The sequence below is a fragment of the Gopherus evgoodei genome, chromosome 2 (assembly GCF_007399415.2).
Source record: "Gopherus evgoodei ecotype Sinaloan lineage chromosome 2, rGopEvg1_v1.p, whole genome shotgun sequence".
Classification (NCBI taxonomy): Eukaryota; Metazoa; Chordata; order Testudines; family Testudinidae; genus Gopherus; species Gopherus evgoodei.
This window is the reverse complement of record NC_044323.1, coordinates 39,981,278-40,004,496: the sequence shown is the minus strand read 5'-3', so window position 1 is coordinate 40,004,496 and position 23,219 is coordinate 39,981,278. Positions and strand designations below refer to the sequence as shown.

At 45.2% G+C, this 23,219-nt stretch overlaps 1 protein-coding gene across 1 annotated transcript in view; it reads left to right on the top strand.

The window, feature by feature from the left end:
• The window catches only part of LOC115645566 (macrophage mannose receptor 1-like), a 90,675-nt gene that overhangs the window by 47,795 nt on the left and 19,661 nt on the right, over positions 1-23,219 (top strand). The window contains exons 19-24 of the mRNA XM_030550432.1: positions 932-1,032; positions 7,926-8,068; positions 15,711-15,825; positions 19,005-19,174; positions 21,906-22,008; positions 22,829-23,058. Coding sequence (XP_030406292.1) covers positions 932-1,032; positions 7,926-8,068; positions 15,711-15,825; positions 19,005-19,174; positions 21,906-22,008; positions 22,829-23,058 — 862 coding nt within the window. The remainder of the gene's footprint in view (positions 1-931; positions 1,033-7,925; positions 8,069-15,710; positions 15,826-19,004; positions 19,175-21,905; positions 22,009-22,828; positions 23,059-23,219) is intronic.

The window sequence follows — 23,219 nt, the reverse complement described above, 5'->3', positions numbered from 1 at the left end:
AGCCTGGATGGGGGGAAATGGGAATGTCTGGATTCTGCTGTGCCATGCTAATCCCTAGCATCCATAGTGGCCCTTTGGCTACATTCAGAATTGTCCTGGGTCCCAGGATTGAGAGGTACAAAGGTGTATTAATAGTCGCAAATCAGGGGCGAACTCAGCTGTAACACAACGTCTGTGCTTTTGTAGAAACAGTAGGTTTGTTTCTCACTTGTTACTTTTCAACGAAGTTCATAGTTATATATAAGTACTTACTACCATATCTTGCAGGGGTCACCATGTATAATAATCCTTTCTGGCCAGAAGTTACCATACTGTGGTGCCTGAAATATTGCAGTCTTTTCCTGAATTTAAAATAGGAAATAATTAAGATATCTTAGGTTTCCTATGATGGTAACCGTTGACTTTTTCATAGAAATCACTATATGCGTCTTATCATTTCTTCAGTCTTTTTTTTCTGTATTATTCATTATATAATTTGAAATCAATCAGTTGTTTACAGAAAAATAAAAATCAAAAGAAAATAGACATGGAGCTAGAATATGAACCATATTCGCCAACACACTTGGACTGTCTTTTGCTGCTCCACAATGTAGCTAAGCCATGTTTATGGCTGCTTTGCATCACCAGACCTGTGTCAAAGCAGCTGGAGTGTATTGGTAAATATAGCCAGCTATTTAAAAAGAAAGTTGGTACATCTATAGATACAGAATAAACACAAGGATAATCAAAGTAGAAATATATGAAACATATTTTCTCTTCTCGGTTAAGTCTTAAGCAATCTCATAACTTTTATTGTTAATGGAAGTTGGACAAGTAAAGACTCTAAAGTAAATGGTTAATAGACTTCTTCAACATTTTGCAAAATGATTTTTGTAACATGGAAGCAAATAAATTTATGCATAAATAGGTTCTGTTTTGTCTGATTTTTAAGCTGGATGGATGGAACCCCTGTGAATTTCTTAGCATGGGCAGCACATGAACCCAACTTTGCAAACAACGATGAAAACTGTGTAGTCATGTATAAAAACTTAGGTGAGCAATATGACATTTCTGGATTTAAGTTTTGTTTCTTTGTGTAAGTCTTTAATTTTTCCTTCTGTGGTTTATTTCTTTTTCTTTTTAGACGTATTAGAAAAAAATAGAGGTTATTACAAAAAAAAACCCTCTCTTTATATGTGTTTGTGTTGTATCCAGCACAATGGGATCTAACAGCGGCCACTGGGCATGGTTGCTATATAAATATATAATGATAATGATGATGATAATTTATTTTTATTAACTGAGCTAATGTGCTACTAAGAAATTAATGTGGATGGCATAAATAACAAATTCTTCAAACCTTTCCATTGCCTTTCATCTTAGGAATATAAGACTGTCCATGCTGAACTTAATTATTATGAGTAATTTGGTGTTACCTGCAGAGTTTGCTATCTCACTGCTCACCACTGTTTCCAGATCATTTATGAATATATTGAACAGCACGAGTCCCAGTACAGATCATTGGAGGAGTCCACTATTTACCTGTTCTCATTGTGAAAACTGACCATTTATTCCTACCTTTTGTTTCCTATCTTTTCGCCAGTTACTGATCCATGAGAGAACCTTCCCTCTTATTGAAAGACTGCTTACTTTGCTTAGGAGTCTTCGATGTGGGACTTGTCAAAGGCTTTCTGAAAGTCCAGTTATGCTATATGAAGTGGATCACCCTGGTCCACATGCTTACTGACATCTTAAGAGAATTTTAATATGTTGGTGAGGCATGATTTCCCTTTACAAAAGCCATGTTCGCTCTTTTCCAAAATATCTTGTTCATCTGTGTGTCTGAGAGTTCTTTACTACAGTTTGAACCAATTTCCCTGGTACTTATTCAAGAGTTCTGATAGGTATACAACCATCTGATCCTGGAGACTTCTAGTTTATCAATGTGTTCCAATACTTTCTCAACTGGCACCTCAATCTGGGACAGATCCTCTGATTTGTCACCTAAAAAGAATGTTTGGGGAATCTGCCTCACATCCTGAAGACCAATGTAAAGAATTCTCTGTAATGGCCTTGCTGAAGTGCTCCTTTAGCACTTCAGTCATCTATTGTTCCCAGTATTGGCAGGCTTCCTGCTTCCGATCAATTTAAAAAAAAATTGCTGTTAGTTATTGTATCTTTGGGATTGACTACACTGGAGAGTTGCAGCGCTGTAAACCCACCAACAGCGCTGCAACTTACTCACCGTCCACACTTGGAAGGCACATACAGCGCTGCATCTCCCTGGCTGCAGCTCTGGCCGTACTCCTGCTCTGCCTCGGGTATAAGGATTGCAGCGCTAGTGATGCAGCACTGCTCTGCAAGTGTGGCCACCAAAAGCACTGTAATTGGCCTCCGAGGTATAAGGAGGTATCCCAGAATGCCTGTTCAGCCACTCTGCTCATCAGTTCGCACTCTACTGCCCTGGCCTCAGGTGACCCGCCCTTTAAATGCCTTGGGAATTTTAAAAATGCCCTTCCTGTTTGCTCAGCCAGATGTGGAGTGCAATCAGTGAAACTTTCCAGGTGACCATGCCTCCACGCACCAAATGAGCCCCACCATGGAGCAATGGTGAGTTGATGGACCTCGTCAGCGTTTGGGGGAGGAAGCTGTGCAGTCACAGCTGTGCTCCAGCCGTAGGAATTACGATACCTATGGGCAGATATCAAAGGCCATGATGGAAAGGGGCATGACCGGGACGCGGTGCAGTGCAGGGTTAAAGTAAAGGCGCTGCGGAGTGCCTATTGCAAAACCCATGAGGGAAACCACCGCTCAGGTGCTGCCCTCACGACCTGCCATTTTTACAAGGAGCTGGACGCGATGCTTGGGGGTAACCCCACTGCCAATCTGAGGACCACAATGGACAGTTCAGAGCCGGGAGAGGAGGTGGAGGAGGTGGTGGAGGGGGGGAGGAAACCGAGAGTGAGGGTACTGGGGTGGGGGGAGTCACCCCAGAGTCCCAGGAGGCATGCAGCCAGGAGCTCTTCTCAAGCCAGGAGGAAGGTAGCCAGTCGCAGCAGCTGGAACTTGGTGAAGGAGAAGAGAGGAGCAGGTTCCCGGTAAGCAGCTTTTATTTTCAGGATGGAAATGTTTCGGGAGAGAAGGAGGGGGGGGGTTATGGCTGCATGCATGCATTCCTAGATGTGAAGTAGCCCATTGATGTGGTCTATCACGGCGCGGTAATCGGCCTCGGTAATCTCTTCAAAAGTTTCTGCCAGAGCGTGGGCAATGCACTTGTGCAAGTTTATAGGGAGAGCCACTGTGGTCCTTGTCCCAGTCAGGCTAACGCATCCGCGCCACTGTGCCGCGAGGGGTGGGGGGACCATTGCTGCACACAGGCAAGCTGCATAGGTGCCAGGGTAGAATCCGCATTGCTCTTCCCTCCCGCTCTTCCCAGGTGACCCGCAGCAGCGAGATATCTTCCAGGATTAACTCCTGTGGAAAATGTTGGGATAGTGTTCAGTGTAGGTCACCCTGCAGCACTTTGCTTTCCCCAACACAATGAAACCCCAGTACAGCCCTGACCCAATCAGTCCCCCTTCCCAGGTGACCCGCAGCAGCGAGATATCTTCCAGGATTAATTAACTCCTGCGCTCATTCCCCGTTACTCACCATTTCTTCCCTGCTGTATGATCTCTGTGCTCTGGTATGGTATGTTGAAAGTATGCTAAAGTGAGACTGTAAACTCCTTCACTGTGATTATACACAATGCTACCTCTCTGTTAAGTGTTTCAATTTTTGTCTTTCTAATAACAGTGTCTTTGAATACCCCACTGGCTGGATCAGAGACTGCTGAAAGGCTACAAAACCTGAGAAAGAAGCCACGAAAAAGCAAAGAAGATATGGTGAAGGTAGTTATGAATCAGTCTGCCCGAGAGAGTAAAAAACTCCAGGAATGGAGGGAAAAAATGCAGCACTGGAGGGAAAGAGAAAGCAGGAGAAAGGCAGTAGCTAAGAAGAAAAGCACCAAGCACCTGATAGGCATCCTGGCGCGCCAAATGGACTGTATCCAGTCACTCGTAGCCGTGCAGGCAGAGCACTGCCGTGCGGCCCACCCCCAGTCCCAAAGCTCTTTCCCTTGTGCCCCAATGTCAGCTCAAAACTCCCTTCTCCAGCATCCAGCTTATTACCACCAGCAGCTGTCCCCAACACCTGTACGTTCATCTACCAGCCCTGAGAACTACGACCCTTACCCTCTGCACTCAACCCCCATCACCATGCAGCATTTTCATCCTGAAGTGCAGCAGTCATTGCACAGCACTCCAGACAGGACATATTCAAACCTCTGACTGTACAGTTCACCACCCCACCCCCCCTGCCCTTTTAGTTATTTTCTTTTCAATAAATGAATTCATGGCTTTCAAAACAGTTTTCTTTATTGCAGAAAGTGTAAGATACCGTAGCCCAGGAAAAAAACAGACACTGCAAATCATTGTAACCACTGCACTTCACTCCCATGCAAGGCAACAAACATTACTGTTGGCTTTCAGCCTCAAATTCCTCCCTCAAGGCATCCCTAATCCTTGTAGCCCTGTGCTGGGCCTCTCTAGTAGCCCTGCTCTCTGGCTGTGCAAATTCAGCCTCCAGGCGTTGAACCTCGGAGGTCCATTCCTGACTGAATGTTTCAGCCTTCCCTTCACAAATATTATGGAGGGTACAGCATGCGGATATAACCGCAGGGATGCTGCTTTCCCCCAAGTCTAGCTTCCCATAAAGAGAACGCCAACACCCTTTTAAATGGCCAAAAGCACACTCCACAGTCATTCTGCACAGGCTCAGCCTGTAGTTGAACCGGTCCTTGCTCCTGTCAAGCTTCCCTGTATACGGTTTCATAAGCCAAGGCATTAACGAGTAAGCGGGGTCTCCAAGGATCACAATGGGCCTTTCGACATCCCCTACTGTGATCTTCTGGTCTGGGAAAAATGTCCCAGCCTACAGCTTTCTGAACAGGCCACTGTTCCGAAAGATGCGTGCATCATGCACTTTTCCAGGCCAGCCTGTGTAAATGTCAATGAAATGCCCACAGTGATCCACAAGCGCCTGGAGAACCATAGAGAAATACCTCTTCTGATTAATGTACTCGGATGCTAGGTGGGGTGGTGCCAGAATAGGAATATGCGTCCCATCTATTGCCCCTCCACAGTCAGGGAAACCCATTTGTGCAAAGCCATCCAGAATGTCCTGCATGTTCCCCAGAGTCACGGTTCTTCTTAGCAGGATGCGATAATGGCCCTGCAAACTTGCATCAACACGATTCCAACGGTCAACTTTCCCACTCCAAACTGGTTCGCGACCGATCGGTAGCTGTCTGGAGCTGCAAGCTGCCAGACTGCAATAGCCACCCGCTTCTCCACTGGCAGGGCAGCTCTCAATCTCGTGTCCTTGCGCCGCAGGGTGGGGGTTAGCTCAGCACACAGTCCCATGAAAGTGGCTTTTCTCATCCGAAAGTTCTGCAGCCACTGATTGTCATCACAGACTTCCATGACGATGTGATCCCACCACTCAGTGCTTGTTTCGCGAGCCCAAAAGCGTGTTCCAAAATGCCAAAAGCACTTCAGTGTCATACGCGTCAGGCGATTCGATATCTTCATCGGACTCCTCACTGTCACTTGGAGCTGAAGGAATAGCTCAACTGCCAACCGTGATGTGCTGGCGACACTCGTCAGCATACTCCTCAGCAGCTCGGGCTCCATTTCCCACAGAAATCGTGCTGCATAGAAACCGTTGGGAGACTCACAATGGCGCCAAACGTGGATGGAAAAAACAGTGAGTGCTGGGATGTGAAGCAATGCACCATGGGGCGTTGGGACAGGAAGCGGAATGACCTGCACCCTTCCGTCCCCTTCCCATAACCCATGGCGCCAAAATGGTAAGAGGTGCCCTGTCGGATAGCTGCCCACAATGCACCATTCCCAACAGCACTGCAAATGCTGCAAATGTGGCCACACTGCAGCGCTGGTAGCTGCCAACTGCAAGTGTAGCCAAGCCCTTTCGCTAGTTGCTCTTCAGATTTTTTTTGACCTGTCTAATTATACATTTATGCTTGACTTGACAGAGTTTATGCTCCGTTCTATGATCCTCTGTAGGATCTGACTTCCAATTTTTAAAGGAGCCTTTTTGCCTCTAACTGCCTCTCTTACTCTGCTGTTAAGCTGTGGTGCCATTTTTGTTGTTCTCTTGCTGTTTTATTTTTTTGTTTTCTTTGGGATGTACATTTAATTAGCCTCTCTATTATAGTGTTTTAAAATAGTTTCCATGCAACTTGCAGGCATTTCATCCTTGACTATTTCTATTAATTTCCATTTAGCAAGTGTCCTCATTTTTGTATAGTTTGCTTTTTTCAAGTTAAATGCGTCTATGGTGGGTTTCTTTGGTATTTTCTCCCCTACAAGGATGTTAAATTTAATTACATTATGGTCACTATTACCGAGAGGTCCAGCTATATTCACCTCTTAGACAAGACCCTGTGCTCCACTTAAGACTAAATCAAGAATTGCCTTTCCTCTTGTGGGTTCCAGGACTAGTTGCTCCAAGAAGCAGTCATTAAAGATGTGTAGCAATTTTATCTCTGCATCCCTTCCTGAGGTGACATAAACCCAGGCCATATGGGGATAGTTGAAATCCCCCATTATTATTGGGTTTTCTGGGTTTTTATAGCCTCTTTAATCCTCTTGAGCATTTCACAATCACTATCACCATCACCATATTGGTCAGCAGTATATTCCTGCTGCTATACAGTTACCATTTAAGCATGGAATTTCCATCAATAGAGATTCTATAGTACAGTTTGATTCATTTAAGATTTTCACTATATTTGACCTTATGCTTTCTTTCATATATACTGCCACTGTCCCCCACAATGACCTTCTCTATCATTGCTATATATTTTGTACCCTGCTATTACCATGTCCTCTTAATTATCCTCATTCCACCAAGTTTCTGTGATGCATATTATATCAATGTCCTCATTTAATATCAGGAACTCAAGTTCACTCATCTTAGTGTTAAGGCTTCTAACATTTGTATACAAGCACTTATAATATTTGTCAGTATTTAGATGTCTGACTTCATCTGATGTAATTGAATGGGACTCTTTTTCATCTGACTGTTTCTTTTCATTTCCTAAGTATTTTATCAACTTCTGTCCTAGCCTCTTTATTGAGATATATTCCCTTTAATAAATCCTCCCAATGTCTGTGTCTATTCAAACTATATGCTCCTATACACCTGTTGGCTTTCCCCCAGTCCATACTATAAAAAAAGGACAAACTTTTTAATTTTGCATGCCAACATCTGGTTCCATTTTGGCTTAGGTGAGGCTTATCCTTCATAGGCTCATCCTTTCCCAAAAGCTTCCTCAGTCTTGTATAATCACTTACTCATGGGCAAAATGGGAGTTAAATGCCACCAGATCGCATTGGTGGCAGTGTGCACTAATCTAACACAGGTGTAAAATACTACACAAACTTTGAGGCACTGATTCTTACTGTTAATATCCTTCAAATAACAGCACTGTAATTAATGTAATTATATTGAAATTATTTTTCATGCAACAGACATGGGGTGGAATATATGCAGTGTAGCTATAGCCATTTCGGTCTCAGGATATTAGAGAGACAAGGTGGGTGAGATAATATATTTTATCAGACCAACTTCCATACTTTGAATAGTCCCTTAGAATATGTGCTAGCCACTTGTGTTAAACAATCAGATCCATCTTGCAGTTAGCTGTAACTCTGAGAGTACATTTCCAGACCTGAAAAAGAGTCCTGTGTGGCTCAAAGGCTTGTCTCTCTCACCAACAGAAGTTGATCCAGTAAAATATATTACCTCACCTACCTTGTCTCTCATGGGATGGATATTCATGACAAATGTGAGTCTCACCCAGTTATTTATCTCATATTCAGGATTATGGAATGATATAAACTGTGGTTATCCAAATCCTTTTATATGTGAAAGGCACAACAGTTCCATTAATGCGACACTTTCTCCTACAACACCTTCACCCGCAGGAGGATGTCCAGAAACTTGGCTTTTGTTTCAAAATAAGGTACAGTAACATATCCACAATGTGTTGTATTTTAAACAGAGGAATTCTGCATTTTTATATTTATTATGATACAATATTGGAGGAAGAGGGCCAGATTTCCCAAAGAGAGGCCTTAGGTCTGCATACTTATTTTTGCATGCAGAGGGGATTATGGCATGCTTGACATATTTATTTGTGATGAAATTGCATGAAAGCAACTATTTTTTACAAAAATTATGCACCATTTCATGAAAAACCGGGTCTAATTTTTTTCAGTTATTGATTGATTGAGCTATTCTGGTAATTTATAAAACTATATTTAAATCATTTATGAAATAAGTCATGGGATATAAGCAGTATAAGTTGCTTTAAGTCTTACATACCTTTCACACAGGAATGATCCTGGTAGATCTTAATGTGTATATTTAATTGAATTTCCACTTTTTTCTGATTGATGCTTTTTTTGGAGATTTATTAGATAACTGAAAGTGAGTTGCAGCATCAGCCCTGAGCAGAGCATATGAAAAAGCCCTCTCAGCATGCATTAGAGACACGGTTCTGAACAGTAGATCATTTTGTTCAACAAATAACTTATTCTTTGAGTGATTGCTCATGTGTATTCCACAGTAGATATGCGTGCTCACCACACGCACTGGTGCCGGAAGTTTTTCCCTTAGCAGTATCCATACTGGGGAGCACCACGGCGACCACTGGAGTGGCGCCTGTATATCGCGCTACAAGGGGAGCCACGGGCTCCCCACCCCCTCGGTTCCTTCTTGCCGCCAGTGAAGGTAGTTGGAACTTTGTGCTCCAGCTCTGCTACAGCCTTTTCTTCTCGACCTTAGTGGTACCGTTCGTGGATCATTTCTTCAGTTGTTAGAGTGGGCTCGGGGCATGCCCTGTGCCCCAGGATTCAAGTCATGTGACTCTTGTCACCGTTCTATGCCTAGGAGTGACCTGCATGCTGAGTGTCTCCACTGCCTGGGTGAGACTCACATCAGCGATAGTTGTAAGATCTGCAGGTCGTTCAAGCCAAGGATTAAGAAGGAGAGAGACGTTAGACTTCGAGCTCTCCTGATGGAGTCGGCGCTGGCACCAACGCTGGCATGCCAGGTGGACTCGGCGCTGGCCACCGTGTCGTCGGTGTGTAGAGAAACCCCTTCTATCAGTCAGCACCACTCTCCTTCCAAAAAGCAAGGGAAGGGCCCTGCCTCGCAGAGGTGCCATGACAAGGAAAAGGGGGAGGCTGGTCCCGCGTTGGGCAGCCCTCGGTCCCCCCTGGGCTCAAGACCTCCGACTCGTGTTGAGTGGAGCAGCCCGGCACCATCGGCCCATGCATCCCCACTGGTAGGGATGCCGTCGACGCCGGAGGTGATGCAGGCTGTGAAGGACATTATGAGCCTGCCAGTCCCAAGCACTCAGCTGGGCACGAACCCCAGATCTCATGGCAAGTCTCCATTGGGTGCTCACCAGACCTCTCCAGCCAGCTGCAGTTCCCACTTCCGAGGATCACTCCCCGCACCGCTCGGCGTGCAGTGGCCACTCATCTTGCAGTTCCTGCCCACCCTCGACGCTGGCCAGACCATCCAGGTCGCCGTCAGGACGGGAGTCACGGGGACCCTCAATGCCTCCTGCCAGCGAGCATAGGCACCGAGAGAGGCACCGGGAATGCTCCCCTGTGCGGCGTGGGTACCATAGCCGCTCTTGGTGGGATAGATGCCATTGTTTCCATTCCAGCTCCCGATCAGCTAGTCATTGCACTCGAGACTCCCCTCAGGGTGCCTCGGTACCAGGCTACCAGTCCTTACGTCGCCATCATGGGTACCGAAGTGGTTCTTCGAACAAGTACCATTCCTTGACATCGAGGTCCAGGTCCTGAGGAAGACGGATTCATAGGTATCATTCCTATCACTCCCGGGGCACCAAGCGTTCGTCAGCGACCTCGGCACCCGACCACCCATCCTCAGTTCACGCTGTTCAGCAGGGACAGATAGTGCCATCGGGCTCTCAGTTGGGTCAATGGCAAAGGGTCCCCATGGCAGGGTGAGTGGTGCCAGTAGGCACCATGGCCACTGCTGCCAGCCAGGACAGGGGCTCATTTGGTCGCTGGGCAAGAGGTAGGGAAAGAGGCGGTTTTGACTATTTGCAGGGGGGCACCGGGTCTGTTGCCAGGGATACTCCCACTTTAATAAAGTTTGTGTTCTGCAACAGATTGTCTGCCTTCCACAGGGCGTGGTCCCGCAGAACATTGGATCAATGGATCCTCAGTACCATTTCCAAGGGCTACATGTTGCAGTTCACCTCGCCTGCGCCAAATCACCCGCCTTCCTTGTTGGCCCTGGGGGACCCGGAGCATGTCCATCTCCTGCGGCAGGAGGTGGACTGGCTACTGCACCTGGGGGCAGTGGAAAGGGTACCCGTAGAATTCCAGGGCAAAGGGTTTTACTCCCGGTACTTCCTGATCCCGAAGGCCAAAGGCTGCCTCAGGCCCATCCTGGACCTGCGGGACCTAAACTGGTTTCTAGTCTGTTCTAAGTTCCACATGGTGTTCCTGGCCTCTGTTATCCCCTCCCTGAACCCAGGGGACTGGTACCCTGCCCTGGATCTTCAGGACGCATATTTTCACATCCATATATTTGAGGGGCACAGGCGCTTCCTTCGCTTTTGGGTGTGGATGGACAACTACCAGTTTGCGGTCCTCCCCCCTATCCACAGCACCAAGCGTCTTTGCAAAATGTATGGCTATGGTAGCAGCCTATCTCAGGAGGGAAGGCATATAGATCTTTCCTTACCTGGACGACTGGCTCCTCAAGTGGGAGTCCCGCTCCAAGGTAAAGACCCACGTGGAGCTGCTCCTATCAGGGCCAGCTCCAGGCACCAACTGAGTAAGCTTGTGCTTGAGGCAGCAGATTCTAGGAGGCAGCTTCTGTCCAATCCTAGGGCAGCACGGCTCCTTTTTTTGTTTGTTTGTTTGCTGCTCTAGCCGCCCTGTAGGGGCAAACTCCGCAGGGCAGCCCACGTCCTTCCTTCCAAGCCGACCGGAGCAGCACGGAGCTCTCCTGCAGGCAATCGGGGCGTTGCGTGAGCTCCCCACTGAAGTGCTGGCTTCCCTCCTTTTCTCTCTCCCCCCCCCCCCCCGGCTCCCTCTCTCTCCCCCCCACTAGACCAGGTGAGCACTCTGCAGCACAGGGAGTCCCCCTGTACCCTGGCTCCGGCCACCCTGTAGGGTTTTTGTGTGTTTTTTTTCCCCCTGTTTTGCCAGCCACGCCGTTGTCTCCCCCCACTCCCCACGCTTTGCCGTTTCGGCAGCACTGTGTTTTTGTTTTGTTTCCCCCCTACCCCCAGCTTTGCCGCGCTGCAAGTTTTTTTTTTCACCTGCTCTGCTGATCCAGTCATGCCATTGTTTTTGGTTTTTGTTTTTTTCCCGCCCTGCTTTAACACTCCGGCTGTGCTGCAGGGTTTTTTTCTTTCCCTGCTTTGCCACTCCAGCAGTGCCGTTTTATTGTTCCCCCCACCCCGCTTTACCGCTCTGGCCTTGCTGTGTTTTTTTTCCCCCCTGCTTTGCCACTCCAGCGAGCACCCAACCCCCCCCCTTTTTTTTTTTTGCTTGGTGTGGCAAAAAAGCCAGAGACTGCCATGGCTCCTATCAACATGTGCCGGTCTCGGCCTAGTGGTGAATGAGGCAAATCAACATTAGTTCCCATTCAGCGCATAGAGTTCATTGGGGCCCTGCTGGCTCCTTGAGGGCCACAGCCTCTTTCCCCTTGGACAGGTTCAAGACCCTAAGGGATCTTATCACCTCAATCAAGGCTTTCCTGGTGACCATGGCGAGGGCCTTCCTTCAAATTCTAGGGCACATGGCGGCGTGTACATACGTGGTCCACCACACCAGACTCCGAATGAGGCCCTTTCAAATCTGGCTAGCCTGCCAATTCTCTCAAGCTCGGGATGGCCAAGACAAGGTGCTCACAATTCCGTCTCTGATACTGGCTTCCCTGGTCTTGCCCGAGTAATATGCTGCAAGGAGTTCCCTTTCGGGATGCCAGCCCGTCCATAGACCTGGTGTCTGCCGCTTCGGACCTTGGCTGAGGAGCCCACACAGGGAACGTACAGACCCAGGGAACGTGGTCGACCCCGGACCTGTCCCTTCACATAAATGTCAAAGAGCTCAGGTCAGTGCAGTTGGCATGTGTGGCTTTCTACACGCACCTCTGCGGCAGGGTGGTCAGGATCCTCACGGACAACACAGCCGCCATCTACTACATCAACAGGCAAGGTGGGACATGCTCCCTAGCCCTTTGATGGGATGCCCTGGACCTCTGGGTGTTCTGTATAGCCCACAATATCTCACTGAGGGTGGCTCACCTCCCGGGCCTCCGCAATACGCAAGCAGATCACCTCAGCAGGGTCTTCTCCCCCAAGTAAGAATGGTCACTCCACTCAGAGGTTGCTCACCAGCTGGGTAGTTCCCCATATCGACCTGTTTGCAACCTGCCAGAACCGGGGTTGCCCCTTCTACGCCTCTTGGTGGCCCCCCCGAGGGTGCTGCTGCTCCTCCCAGACCTCCTCTCCCAGGACAAGGACCACCTTCTCCATCTCAATCAGGCCATGCTTCACCTGACAGCGTAGCTGCTCTGTGGCTAAACTAGGAGGAGAACAGGTATTTGGAGCAGGTAAGGTGAGTCCTCCTGGAAAGCCATCCATGCCTCGGACGTACATGGTGAAGTGGTCCAGGTTCCCCAGGTGGGTGATTGAGCAGGGGGTCTCCCCTTCTGCCGCACCTCTCTAGCTTATCCTGGACTACTTCCTATCCCTTAGGGCCCAAGGACTAGCACCTGCCTTGGTCAGGGTGCACCTGGCGGCCATATTGACTTTCCACCCACCGGTGCAAGGATATTTGGCTTTCTTCCACTTGATGACCTCTCGTTTCCTGAAGGGTCTTGACCATTCGTTCATGTACGCTAGACCCCTGGTGCCACAATGGGACCTAAGCCTGGTCTTGTCCCAACTCACGGGACCTCCCTTTGAACCCCTGGCCATGTGTTTCTGGTCTCACCTCTCATGGAAGGTGGCCTTCCTTAGAGCGATCAGATTGGCCTGACGTGTCTCGGAACTTAGGGCCTTAACCTCGGAACCTCCCTATACAGTCTTCCACAGGGATAAAGTCCAGCTCTGCCCACACCCAGCATTCCTGCTGAAGGTGGTCTCTGCCTTCCACATAGAACAGAGCATCTTTCTTCCCATGCTCTGTCCTAAGCCTCATTCCTCGAATGAGGAATGCTGCCTCCACAGCTCAATGTGCATAGGGCGCTGGCCTTTTATCTGGATCAGACCAAGCCATTCCGGAAATCCTTGCAACTTTTTATTGCCTCAGCCGAGTGGGTGAAGGGGCAGCTTATCTCCACCCAGCAGCTTTCCCGCTGGATCACTTCATGCATACACATGTGCTATGATCAGGCAGGTGTGCCCCTGCCACCGATTGTTAAGGTGCACTCTACGAGGGCTCAGGCCTCATCAGCGGTCTATGTAGCCCATATCCCTATCCAAGACATTTATAGGGCTGCCACTTGGGCTTCAGTTCACACATTTACTTTGCATTAAGTAATCATCTCCCAGTCTAGGGATGATGCCGGGTTCGGCAGGGTGGTACTTCGTCCCAAGGTATCGTGAACTCCTACCCATATCCAGCAGATATTGCTTGGAATCACTTACTGTGGAATACACATGAGCAACACATCTTGAAGAATGCCAGTTACAAAACAGGTAACTGTCCTTTTTCTTCAGAATCTCTGCTCCCATTCCTCCAGGGGCTTAATTCATTCTGCAAGAGACTATGAATGCAGATGTTGTGTATGACTTTTAATACACTGGATTTTTTATTTGTTTTTGTTTGTTCTTTGCTAAGGTGGCAATATATTACCTCTCCACACTGAACCAGTGCAGCTTTACACATGTTAAGCTAACCCAGTTTTCTGTTCAATGTTAGGACATTCAGCAGAGACAGAACTGGAATTTCAGGACCAGATTCTGATCTCAATTGCAGAGGTGTAAATCCAGTCTCACTGGTGTTTCTTTGGATTTACACTGGTGTATCTGAAATCAGAATCTGGCTCTTAGTGTTCAGCATCGTGAATGAATGCCACCAGTATCAGGAACTTGTGAAAGCTAAGTCATTAGTGGTGTTGCCACAGCTGTATCCTCCTAACGACTGCAACGTCAAATCTCTCTAATAAAGATTTCATAAACCCAATAGGAAGAATCTCCTATTCTGGTCCTAAAAGCACTACTGCATTCAAACCCATGTGGCAAGTGTCAATATACTTCCTATCCATTAAGTAAATGACCTGATAATTACTATATCTAATTAGATGAATATATGAAAGTTGGGAACTTTCTCTCATGAGACCTAGAATCATACTTTTAATTCACACAAGTAGTCTTCACAACTTCCATAACATTAATTTCCAAAGTGAAGGATGATTCTGCTTCCCATGTTGGACGCAAACTGGTATGAAAATCCCATTGTAACAGATCTGTGGAACTTACTATGATGAAGAATAGGAAAAATTATGTATGTTTACTTGAAGATGTCCATCTTGCAAATAATAAAATTCACAGATCCAGTCCATCACAGAGACAGAGTTGGAAACTCACCAACACAGATTCAGGTTTGCTTCTTTAGGAAAAATTACCTCCATATTCCACAATAGCAGAAGCTGTGCTTTTTCTTCCAAGTATACTTAACACAATCAGTAAATGTTGGAATAAACTGCCTAGGGAAGTTGTGGAATCTCCATCTCTGGAGATATTTAAGAGAAGGTTAGATAAATATCTATCAGGGAAGGTCTAGACAGTATTTGGTCCTGCCGTGAGGGCAGGGGACTGGACTCGATGACCTCTCGAGGTCCCTTCCAGTCCTAGAGTCTATGAATCTATGAATAGTAATGCAAAATGGAATTATCCTGACCTTGGAAATTGGATCAGTTGGATGGAACTTCAAGAAACAGGCTATTCCTCTGCTGGCCATGACTAATAGTTCTAGCTCTGTCCCCAAGTTCCAAGAAGGCTGAAGTAACAGCTCTGTTGATGTTATTACTTGAAAAAAGAATGTTTCAGGTCAACACGGAGATATTTCTCTGTTCAACAATGTACTACCAGCTCTTTTTGTGCAAATTTCAGCCTCATAGACTACCAGACATTTCTTTAAAAATGTATTAATTTGCATTTTATCACAAAAATCACTGCTTTGCTTTTTGATTCAACCTATCCTTTGTACGGCTAAAGACATACACAAGCTGGTTTCAATCATTCTGTAGCTCACCAAATATAGGCAGCTGGCCTATAAAAGCAGCCAGCTTCTGCTTGTTGTTTTAAGCTGATTTCAAATCAATCTGGTAAACATATTTTCTTTAAGGACACACTTTTTTGGCATCTGTAGTTTTACTTTTCACTTTATAATCAACTGCATCACCTCAAAAACCTCATTCTAAATGGGGTTTTCTCACAAACTTTTTGTAGAACACAGTTTAACATTCCTATGGTGATGCAAAGCTTTCACTTTCCTGCTTAAACATGGCAGGCATATTAATTCAAAATAATGGTTTCCTATCTGCGGGGAATATTGCTGCAAGTAAAATATTTACATGATTTATTCTTATTTCAGTGTTACAAAATGTTTGGCTCAAATGAAGATGAGCGACTGTCATGGCATGCTGCACGAACAGCTTGTGTGAATTTGGGAGGAAATCTAGTTACCATCCCAAATGAACAAGTGCAAGGTACTGTACCAGATGCCATTCAATTAATGTAAAGAATTGTAAATGCAAGCTTAAAGTGTAACTCTTCAGCAGCAGTAATATATTGTACTATTTTTGTCTGTTACTGATTACATATAGAATTAAGAAAAATTTTAGTTACATGAGACAAATGTATATTTGAAAGCATATACTGTAGATATGAGTGCTGCTATATACTTTTTAGTAGTAACAAAAAGCTGATAGGACCAAGGCACCATTCTATCTGATTGGGAGGCTGATTTGATTTCTGTGTTTGAGATTTGTTATACTCAATTACTGTTAATTACTGTTATTTATCTGTCAACTTTTAAAGATTGTCACCTGTAAATTTAATCTGTTGAGAATTTTCCTCAAAAGCCCCCACCCCTTCTGACTCTTTTACTTTATAATGACTGTACTGTTGCCAACTTCCCAATCCATTGTGCCAGAAAAGTAACATTGGGACAATGTGAAGCTTCTAACAGCAAAGCATCTTTATAGCTGAAGTGAACTAAAACTGATATGAGCTCTCCTGCTGCTGATGAGATCAGGGCTTGTGGACATGTTCATTTCAAACTGCTTCAACTCCTAGTGTTGCCTCACTGAAAATAAGTTATTATGCACTTCTTTTGGGGGAGCTACAGGGTGGGAGAGCGCATGCAGAAGACAGAAAGTGAAGCAGGAAAACATGACACAGTCATAGAAAGGGAAACAATTGTAAATGGATTAAAAACACATAAGAAAATGCGAGAAATGCCCATGCCAGAGGCACTAGAATTCAGGTGGTGCCTCCCTCCCTCCTCTGCCATGTGGCCCTGGGGCAAAATTGCAGAAAGCAGCCAGCCAGAGATCAGAAGCAGCTAAAGCAGGGACCTCTGGACATTCCAGTCAAAACTGCAGAATGTTCTATGACTTTCTCTGCCCAGTGCTGATTGGCTAATTGCTCCAACCATCCCTCTCCCTCCTCACACTTCACTCCATACCTGCCCTGTCCCCCTCACCCTCTTCCCTTCCCTTTCCTTTCTATTTAGCTGATCCCCTCCTAAGTAGCCTCCCCCAAGTAACAACTCCCCCCGTCTTCCTGTATCATCGATTGCCTCTTGTCTTCTATTTAGATTGTTTAAACTTTTTGGGAGAGGGATTGTCTTTTTGTTCTGTGTCTGTACAGCACCTAGCATGGAAGAGTCCTGGTCCATGATGGCAGCTCTGCAGCACTACAATAATACAAATAATAAAGAACAACAACAAAGATAGGAAAAATGACTATGAAAAACAGCTACTGCACCAAAGCAATAGATATGAAGTTAAAAGAGCACAAATAGACAAACAGAACCATAGTGAGAGAAGTAAATGGGGTTATAGTCTGACATATTCACAGTTACATTACTGTAAACTCAGAGTAATTGCATTACCTTCATGCTAATGTATGATTTTCCATGGTGGAGAAAATCAGACTCCCAGTGCAGAAAAAATTAGGGATCAAATATGACTGTTTGATCAAAATGTGGTTGAATTCCCTCCAAGAGAAATGTTCCTGTTGTGACCACATTGTACGAATTCCTGAAAGGTTGCTTATGCACAAGGGTTGAATTCTAGGTAAGAAACATATGAATAGTAGAACTGGTGGGACAAACCAATATTATTACTGGCAACAGAAGCGTGCAAGGAAGGGTTGATTTCCTGTTGCACTTCCCAGCAGGACCACAGCACTAGCATTTGTCACACAAACCTACAGGTTTTATTCCTGGCAGGATAAGGCACAAGTGATGTTTGTATTAAGAAAATTTTGGAGGATAACTGAGAGAACAGAGAAACAAAAATGGCTATTAATTCAATGAGAAGAGTAACTGAAACTCTAGAAGCTGGTTAAGGTTAGCTTTGTGATAATCGCCTGTTACTGACCAGAGCTGAAGCTTGTGTATGCTACAACTTTAAGTCTATGACAAGTTAGTGAGATGATTGGCCCTAAATTTGGTTTATGTCTGCACAAAATATGATTGATGTTGTGTTTGTAACTTTGGCAGCCAGCCATGTTTCAGCCTTGCTAGGGGAGGGTGTTAGCCCATGCGTGTCTTCCAGTAACCAGAACACTATTATTTTGCTGAGTGAATGACAGCCATTTATCTGTTTAACCAGTTTGGTTGATCCTCTTCCTTTCCAGCTCTCTGTGCAGTAGGACAACCCAAAATACCTTCCTGTTCATGCTGCTTGTGATGCTGTTTGTGCATATCCCCTCTGCATTCTATCATTTGCTGAGGCAGTTTGGATACCTACCTAGATTTTTCCAGAACGCAGAAATACAAATGTGGATAGGCAACGTGGCAGGTGCAGATGCACGAGCATGGTTGGCACATAGTTGTGTTTTCCACAAAAGAGCATTTACATTTAACTCATCCATATTGTAAGGTGGAAGTATCAAGAACTGGTATAAAAACTTGTAATGTGGGTGGGTCCCAGTGGTCCCCCAAGAAAACAAGGGGCAGGGGAGTGAGGGCAGTCAGGCAGCGTACATTTCAAACACAAGATTCTTGTTGACCCTAAAGCAATTTTTTTTATCATTTCCAGAGATGTGATTTCCAGCTTCAGTGCCAGCCCCAGCATCCCTATATAAACCTCAGCAACAAAGATTGATGCACATATATCACACCCGTTCTTCATAAACTCTGCTAGCTTCCCATTTGCTTCATAGCAGAGTTCAAAGTCCTGGTCATAGGCAATAGAGCACTTGATGGAATAAGACCTAGCAACCTCAAAGGGGAAGCTTTACTAATGTGCTGTTGAGACTATTCCTGTACTTGGAGAGTCAGACATACATCTGTGATATCTTGAACAAATACAAAAATTGTATATCTGAGTCCTTGCTCACCTAAACTAATAACTTACTCTCCTCAAAGTGCCTTCCCAATTTTGTCAGAAATAAAAATCTTCCCATCTTGTTCTTTTTAGTTGTTTTTTGGTTTCTTTTAACTTAATGTTGTAATAATATCCATTTCTTTCACTTTCTCCACTAGACATTCATCTAAGTTTGCAAACTATCTGATTAGAAGAGTTATAAGATTCAATACTACAAAAATTTTTTGGACCATGGCCGGCCCAGTTCTGACCACATCAGCAACTTCTCTGATGAGAAAAAGCTGTGTTCTACCACACTTCATGTAAAATGTTTTTCTTCTTTCTTTCAGCCTTTCTCACCTTCCATTTAAAGGATTCTGTGGTTGATACTTGGATTGGATTAAATGATATAAACCATGAACTCAAATATCTTTGGACAGATGGAAGTGGAGTCTACTTTACAAATTGGGGCAAAGGTTTCCCATCTGGACAAGTGTCATTATATTCATATGATAGCCAGGTGAACATCAATTATAAATTGTTGTTAAATAACTGGACCATAGTTACTGCTCAGTTTATTTCTGACTTAGTGAAGATATTTGCTGAGGCTAGAGCTGTGATACTGCAGGATTCAGGTCTTTCACAAGTGTAAAAGGTGTTTAAATCTTTGATCAAATATGTTTAGCACAATCCTGTCTCTGTTGTTTATGGTGCTTGTCATAAGTTATTACACTGATTATTGGCTAAGCTTAAAAAAAAACATTATTGAAGCTGTACAGTAGGAATCCAAATAAAGGAGCAGCAAGTGAAGTATGAGCAATATATTACAGGACACCCAGTAAGAGCTGCACTAATAGGGTGTGTTGTGAAGCATTTCCAGCAGGATGAAGCTGCTGAGCTAGCTTAATAAAGGCGACTGCTATGTCACAAGGAGGAGTCATTGCTGGTTGAACTAAGTTTCAGGAAAGAAGAGCAGCTTTAACTTGTGCATGTCTCCATGGCACCCCTGCCTTGTGGTGTTTGCTATGGGTATAAAAACTGAATTAGTGCATCACTTTTATCATTCTGATAGTGGTCCTCCCTAGCTGGCATTCTCCCTTTCAGGGCTTTGGGCTCCTACTGGAGTAGGGCTACTTATGCAACAACATCTTCTCTCTCTCCTCCAGATGGGTGAAGATGCTGCTGCTTTGGGCTAGAGGCATGTGTTACCCTAGCTTCTGTAAATAAGCATTTGACTTTTCAGAAAAAAATCACTTCCTATATTTTCTCAGCATTCTAGAAAAGGACATTCCATCCATCAAGTTCATCTCTCTGCTAATGCAAGATTATTTCGTACTGTGTGGTGGAGTTACAATAAGTAACTCCTTGGATAAGGAGTTGACCTGCCAAGGACTGCAGTAGGGGCACGATCAGGCTTTGAAGTTGTAATGCAATTTCAATATAACCTTGATTTTGATCCCTATGACCCTCTCCAACTTCCTGAAAATAGCACCTTGCTATCAGAAATTTCTCATGTGTTATCCTAAACAGATGGAGAAGTGTTGGAGAAACTCTGAAGTTTATCAGACAAGCATTTTTAAAATATGTCACTACGGAGGAAAAAATATTTTTTCTTTTCTGAAAAGCGTAGTGTTTTTATAAAATCCTGTCCTAAGAGTGGCAAGGTCTGTAAGGTTTCACTGAGAAATTGAGAAGTTCATATGCGAAACCACATGGTGGGGGAATCTCAGAAGATTCCGTTTGCCTGGGGTAAGGAACAGAATGTGATCATTTCTCTGAGACAGCTACAGAGTGCAAAAAATGCCATGCTCAACTTTTCAAAAATGTTTACAGATATAAAACATTTTTATGAAACTGTGTGTTTCTTATAGGCTCACAGAAGTTCTGTGGATTTGGAAGTCAAGGAAATGGAAATGCCATCTCAGCTCAGGCATCTCACTCTCATCAGTGGACATTCTTAAAAATTTGGGCCTAAGTTAGGGCTGCCAACTTTTGAATTGCACAAAACTGAACATCCTTGCCCGGCCCTATCCCGAAGCTCTGCCCCCTACTTACTCCATGCTCCCCCTTGTTGCTCGCTCTCCTCTACCTTCACTCACTGGGGCAGGGGGTTGGGGTACAGAAGGAGGGTGGGGGTGAGGGTTCCAACTAGGGTTGTGGGCTCCATGGTGGGGCCAGTAAATGAGGGGTTCAGGGTGCAGGACAGGGCTCTGAGCTGGGGTAGGGGGTTGGGGTGTGGGAGGGGGTGCAGGATGCAGGGTCTGGGAGTGACTTAAGGTGTGGGAAGGGGCTCAGGGTGAGGAAGGGGTTCAGGGTATGGGCTCGGGGTGGTACTTACCTCAGGTGGCTCCTGGGAAGCAGTGGCATATCCTTCCGGCTCCTAGGCAGAGCGGCCAGGGGCCTCTGCATGCTGCTCATGCCCACAGGAACTGCCCCCGCAGCTCCCATAAGCCATGGTTCCTGGCCAGTGGGAGCTGCGGAGCTGGCACTCAGGGTGGGGACAGTGCATGGAGCCTCTGTGGCTGCCCCTGCGCCTAGGAACCGGACATGCCGGCTGCTTTTGGGAGCTGCACAGAGCCAGGGCAGGCAGGTAGCCTGCCTTTAGCCCTGCTGCATCGCCAACTGGACATTTAGCAGCCTGGTCAGCAGCGCTAACCAGAGCCACCAGGGTCCCTTTTTTACTGGGCATTCTGGTCAAAAAACCAGATGCCTGGCAACCCTAACCTAAGTGTTTCTAGTTTTGCAGTTGACATTTTGCACAGCTGCAACTATGAATTTGAAAGTGGGAGAAAAAATTTCAGAGAAGTGCATTACTCCTTGCCTGTCCAGGGTTTCTTTGGAACAGACTGCAGTAGCCGTGTAAAGGGATCAAGCCACTTTTTCCTTCCATGACTAACTTCATCCAAGATCCCCCTCTGAACTTCCCTGTGGGATGCCCTCCATATTACACAACATGGGGACAGGCAGAGAATAGAATTTCTGCACTTCCCCCTTCTCTCAGCCCCCGCCCCCAATTGTTTCACAAAATTGACTAGGGAAAAATCACAGGCAAGTTAAGAAATAAGGGCAATACATGGGGAACAAAAGCACATAGAAGTCACCAGCATAATGCCAGCATTACTGAATCTTAAAATGATGCAGGAATGAAGTTTAATTATATTCATGTCTACAGATGTGAAAGGGGGGAGGAACTTTTCTCATTTGCTTCCAATTTATTTATTAACTGATTTGTATATCCTTTTTTCCCCTAGGCTGACTGCGTCTTGATGAGAAATAGGCCTGTTAAGGAGGCAGGGAAATGGGTTGATGAAAGCTGTGGCAACAACAAAGGCTATGTATGCCAAATTAACAAAGGTGCATTTTTCAGAAATCTCGTGCAAGACATTTTTATTTGTTTGAGGATTAAATGCTGGATTTCCACTTGCATTATGTCACTACTATCCTTCACTTCAGTGGCTATGGTTAGAAAAAGTACTGTTTATAAATATGACCATCCAAATCTTGGTCTACACACTAAACCAGCTTTTAAAGGCTTTTCTACATAGAGAAGTTCAACTGTGGTCTGTTCAAAAAGCTAATTTAGTTAAACGAGTGCAGACCCCTGTATATGATCACTGCCTATATCCACCCATACATTTACCAACACAAGGTAAACCAATATAAGATAGATGTAAATTGATTTAAAAGGGTTCACATATAAGGTTGCACCAGTTTAACTAAATCAGTTTAAAATCACATCTTTTATTAAACCAAAAACTTGCGGACCAAACCTAGACCAAAGTAAATTAAACAGATGCAACTTCCGTGTGGACAAGCTCTTAATCCCTGGATGTATTCAGGGTCATAGTTTCCTTAGCCTTTTGTTCCTTCACTTTAGCTCTGCTGAACTAGCACAGTTGTGAGAGCATAATTTGGATTCTATGCTAGCCATTGTGCCATCATCAACATTGTTAGATACCATCAATGACAATGTAACTCTGCCCCCATTTGGCACCTGTAAATCCTCACTTTCTTTAGTGGGTTTGCAGAGCTTTAACCAAGACTAGAAGTCAGGAGAGAGAAGTCTCTTTTTATCCATGCTTTGCAATCACATGCAAGGCCAGCCACAATGTGGCCCTAACCACTTTTTAAGAACTCCAGTGACTTTACATTCCCTTTTTTCTTCTCCTTATAGACTCCAAGTTCTACCATTCATCAACAGCAGTCCCAGCAAACTTTATCCGTTATGATAACAGTAGTTATTTGTTTGTTCGTTCCAAAATGAAGTGGGAAGATGCAAGGCGAAAATGCATACATGAGTCTTCTGACCTTGCCAGCATCTTAGATCCCTACAGCCACTCATTCCTGTGGCTACGAATGTTAAAGTATGGGGAGCCTGTCTGGATTGGTCTGAACAGCAATCTGGTAAGAACATCTTTCTACTTTCTGTGATAATACAGCTCTCACAGTCCTTACCTTATTTCACTTTTGATCTCATTAGATTACATACTGCCCTAGCTACTTGTATATAGTGTCATTGTTTAAAGGCAGGGAATGTGCTTAAGTTTTGAATCATTAACAATCAT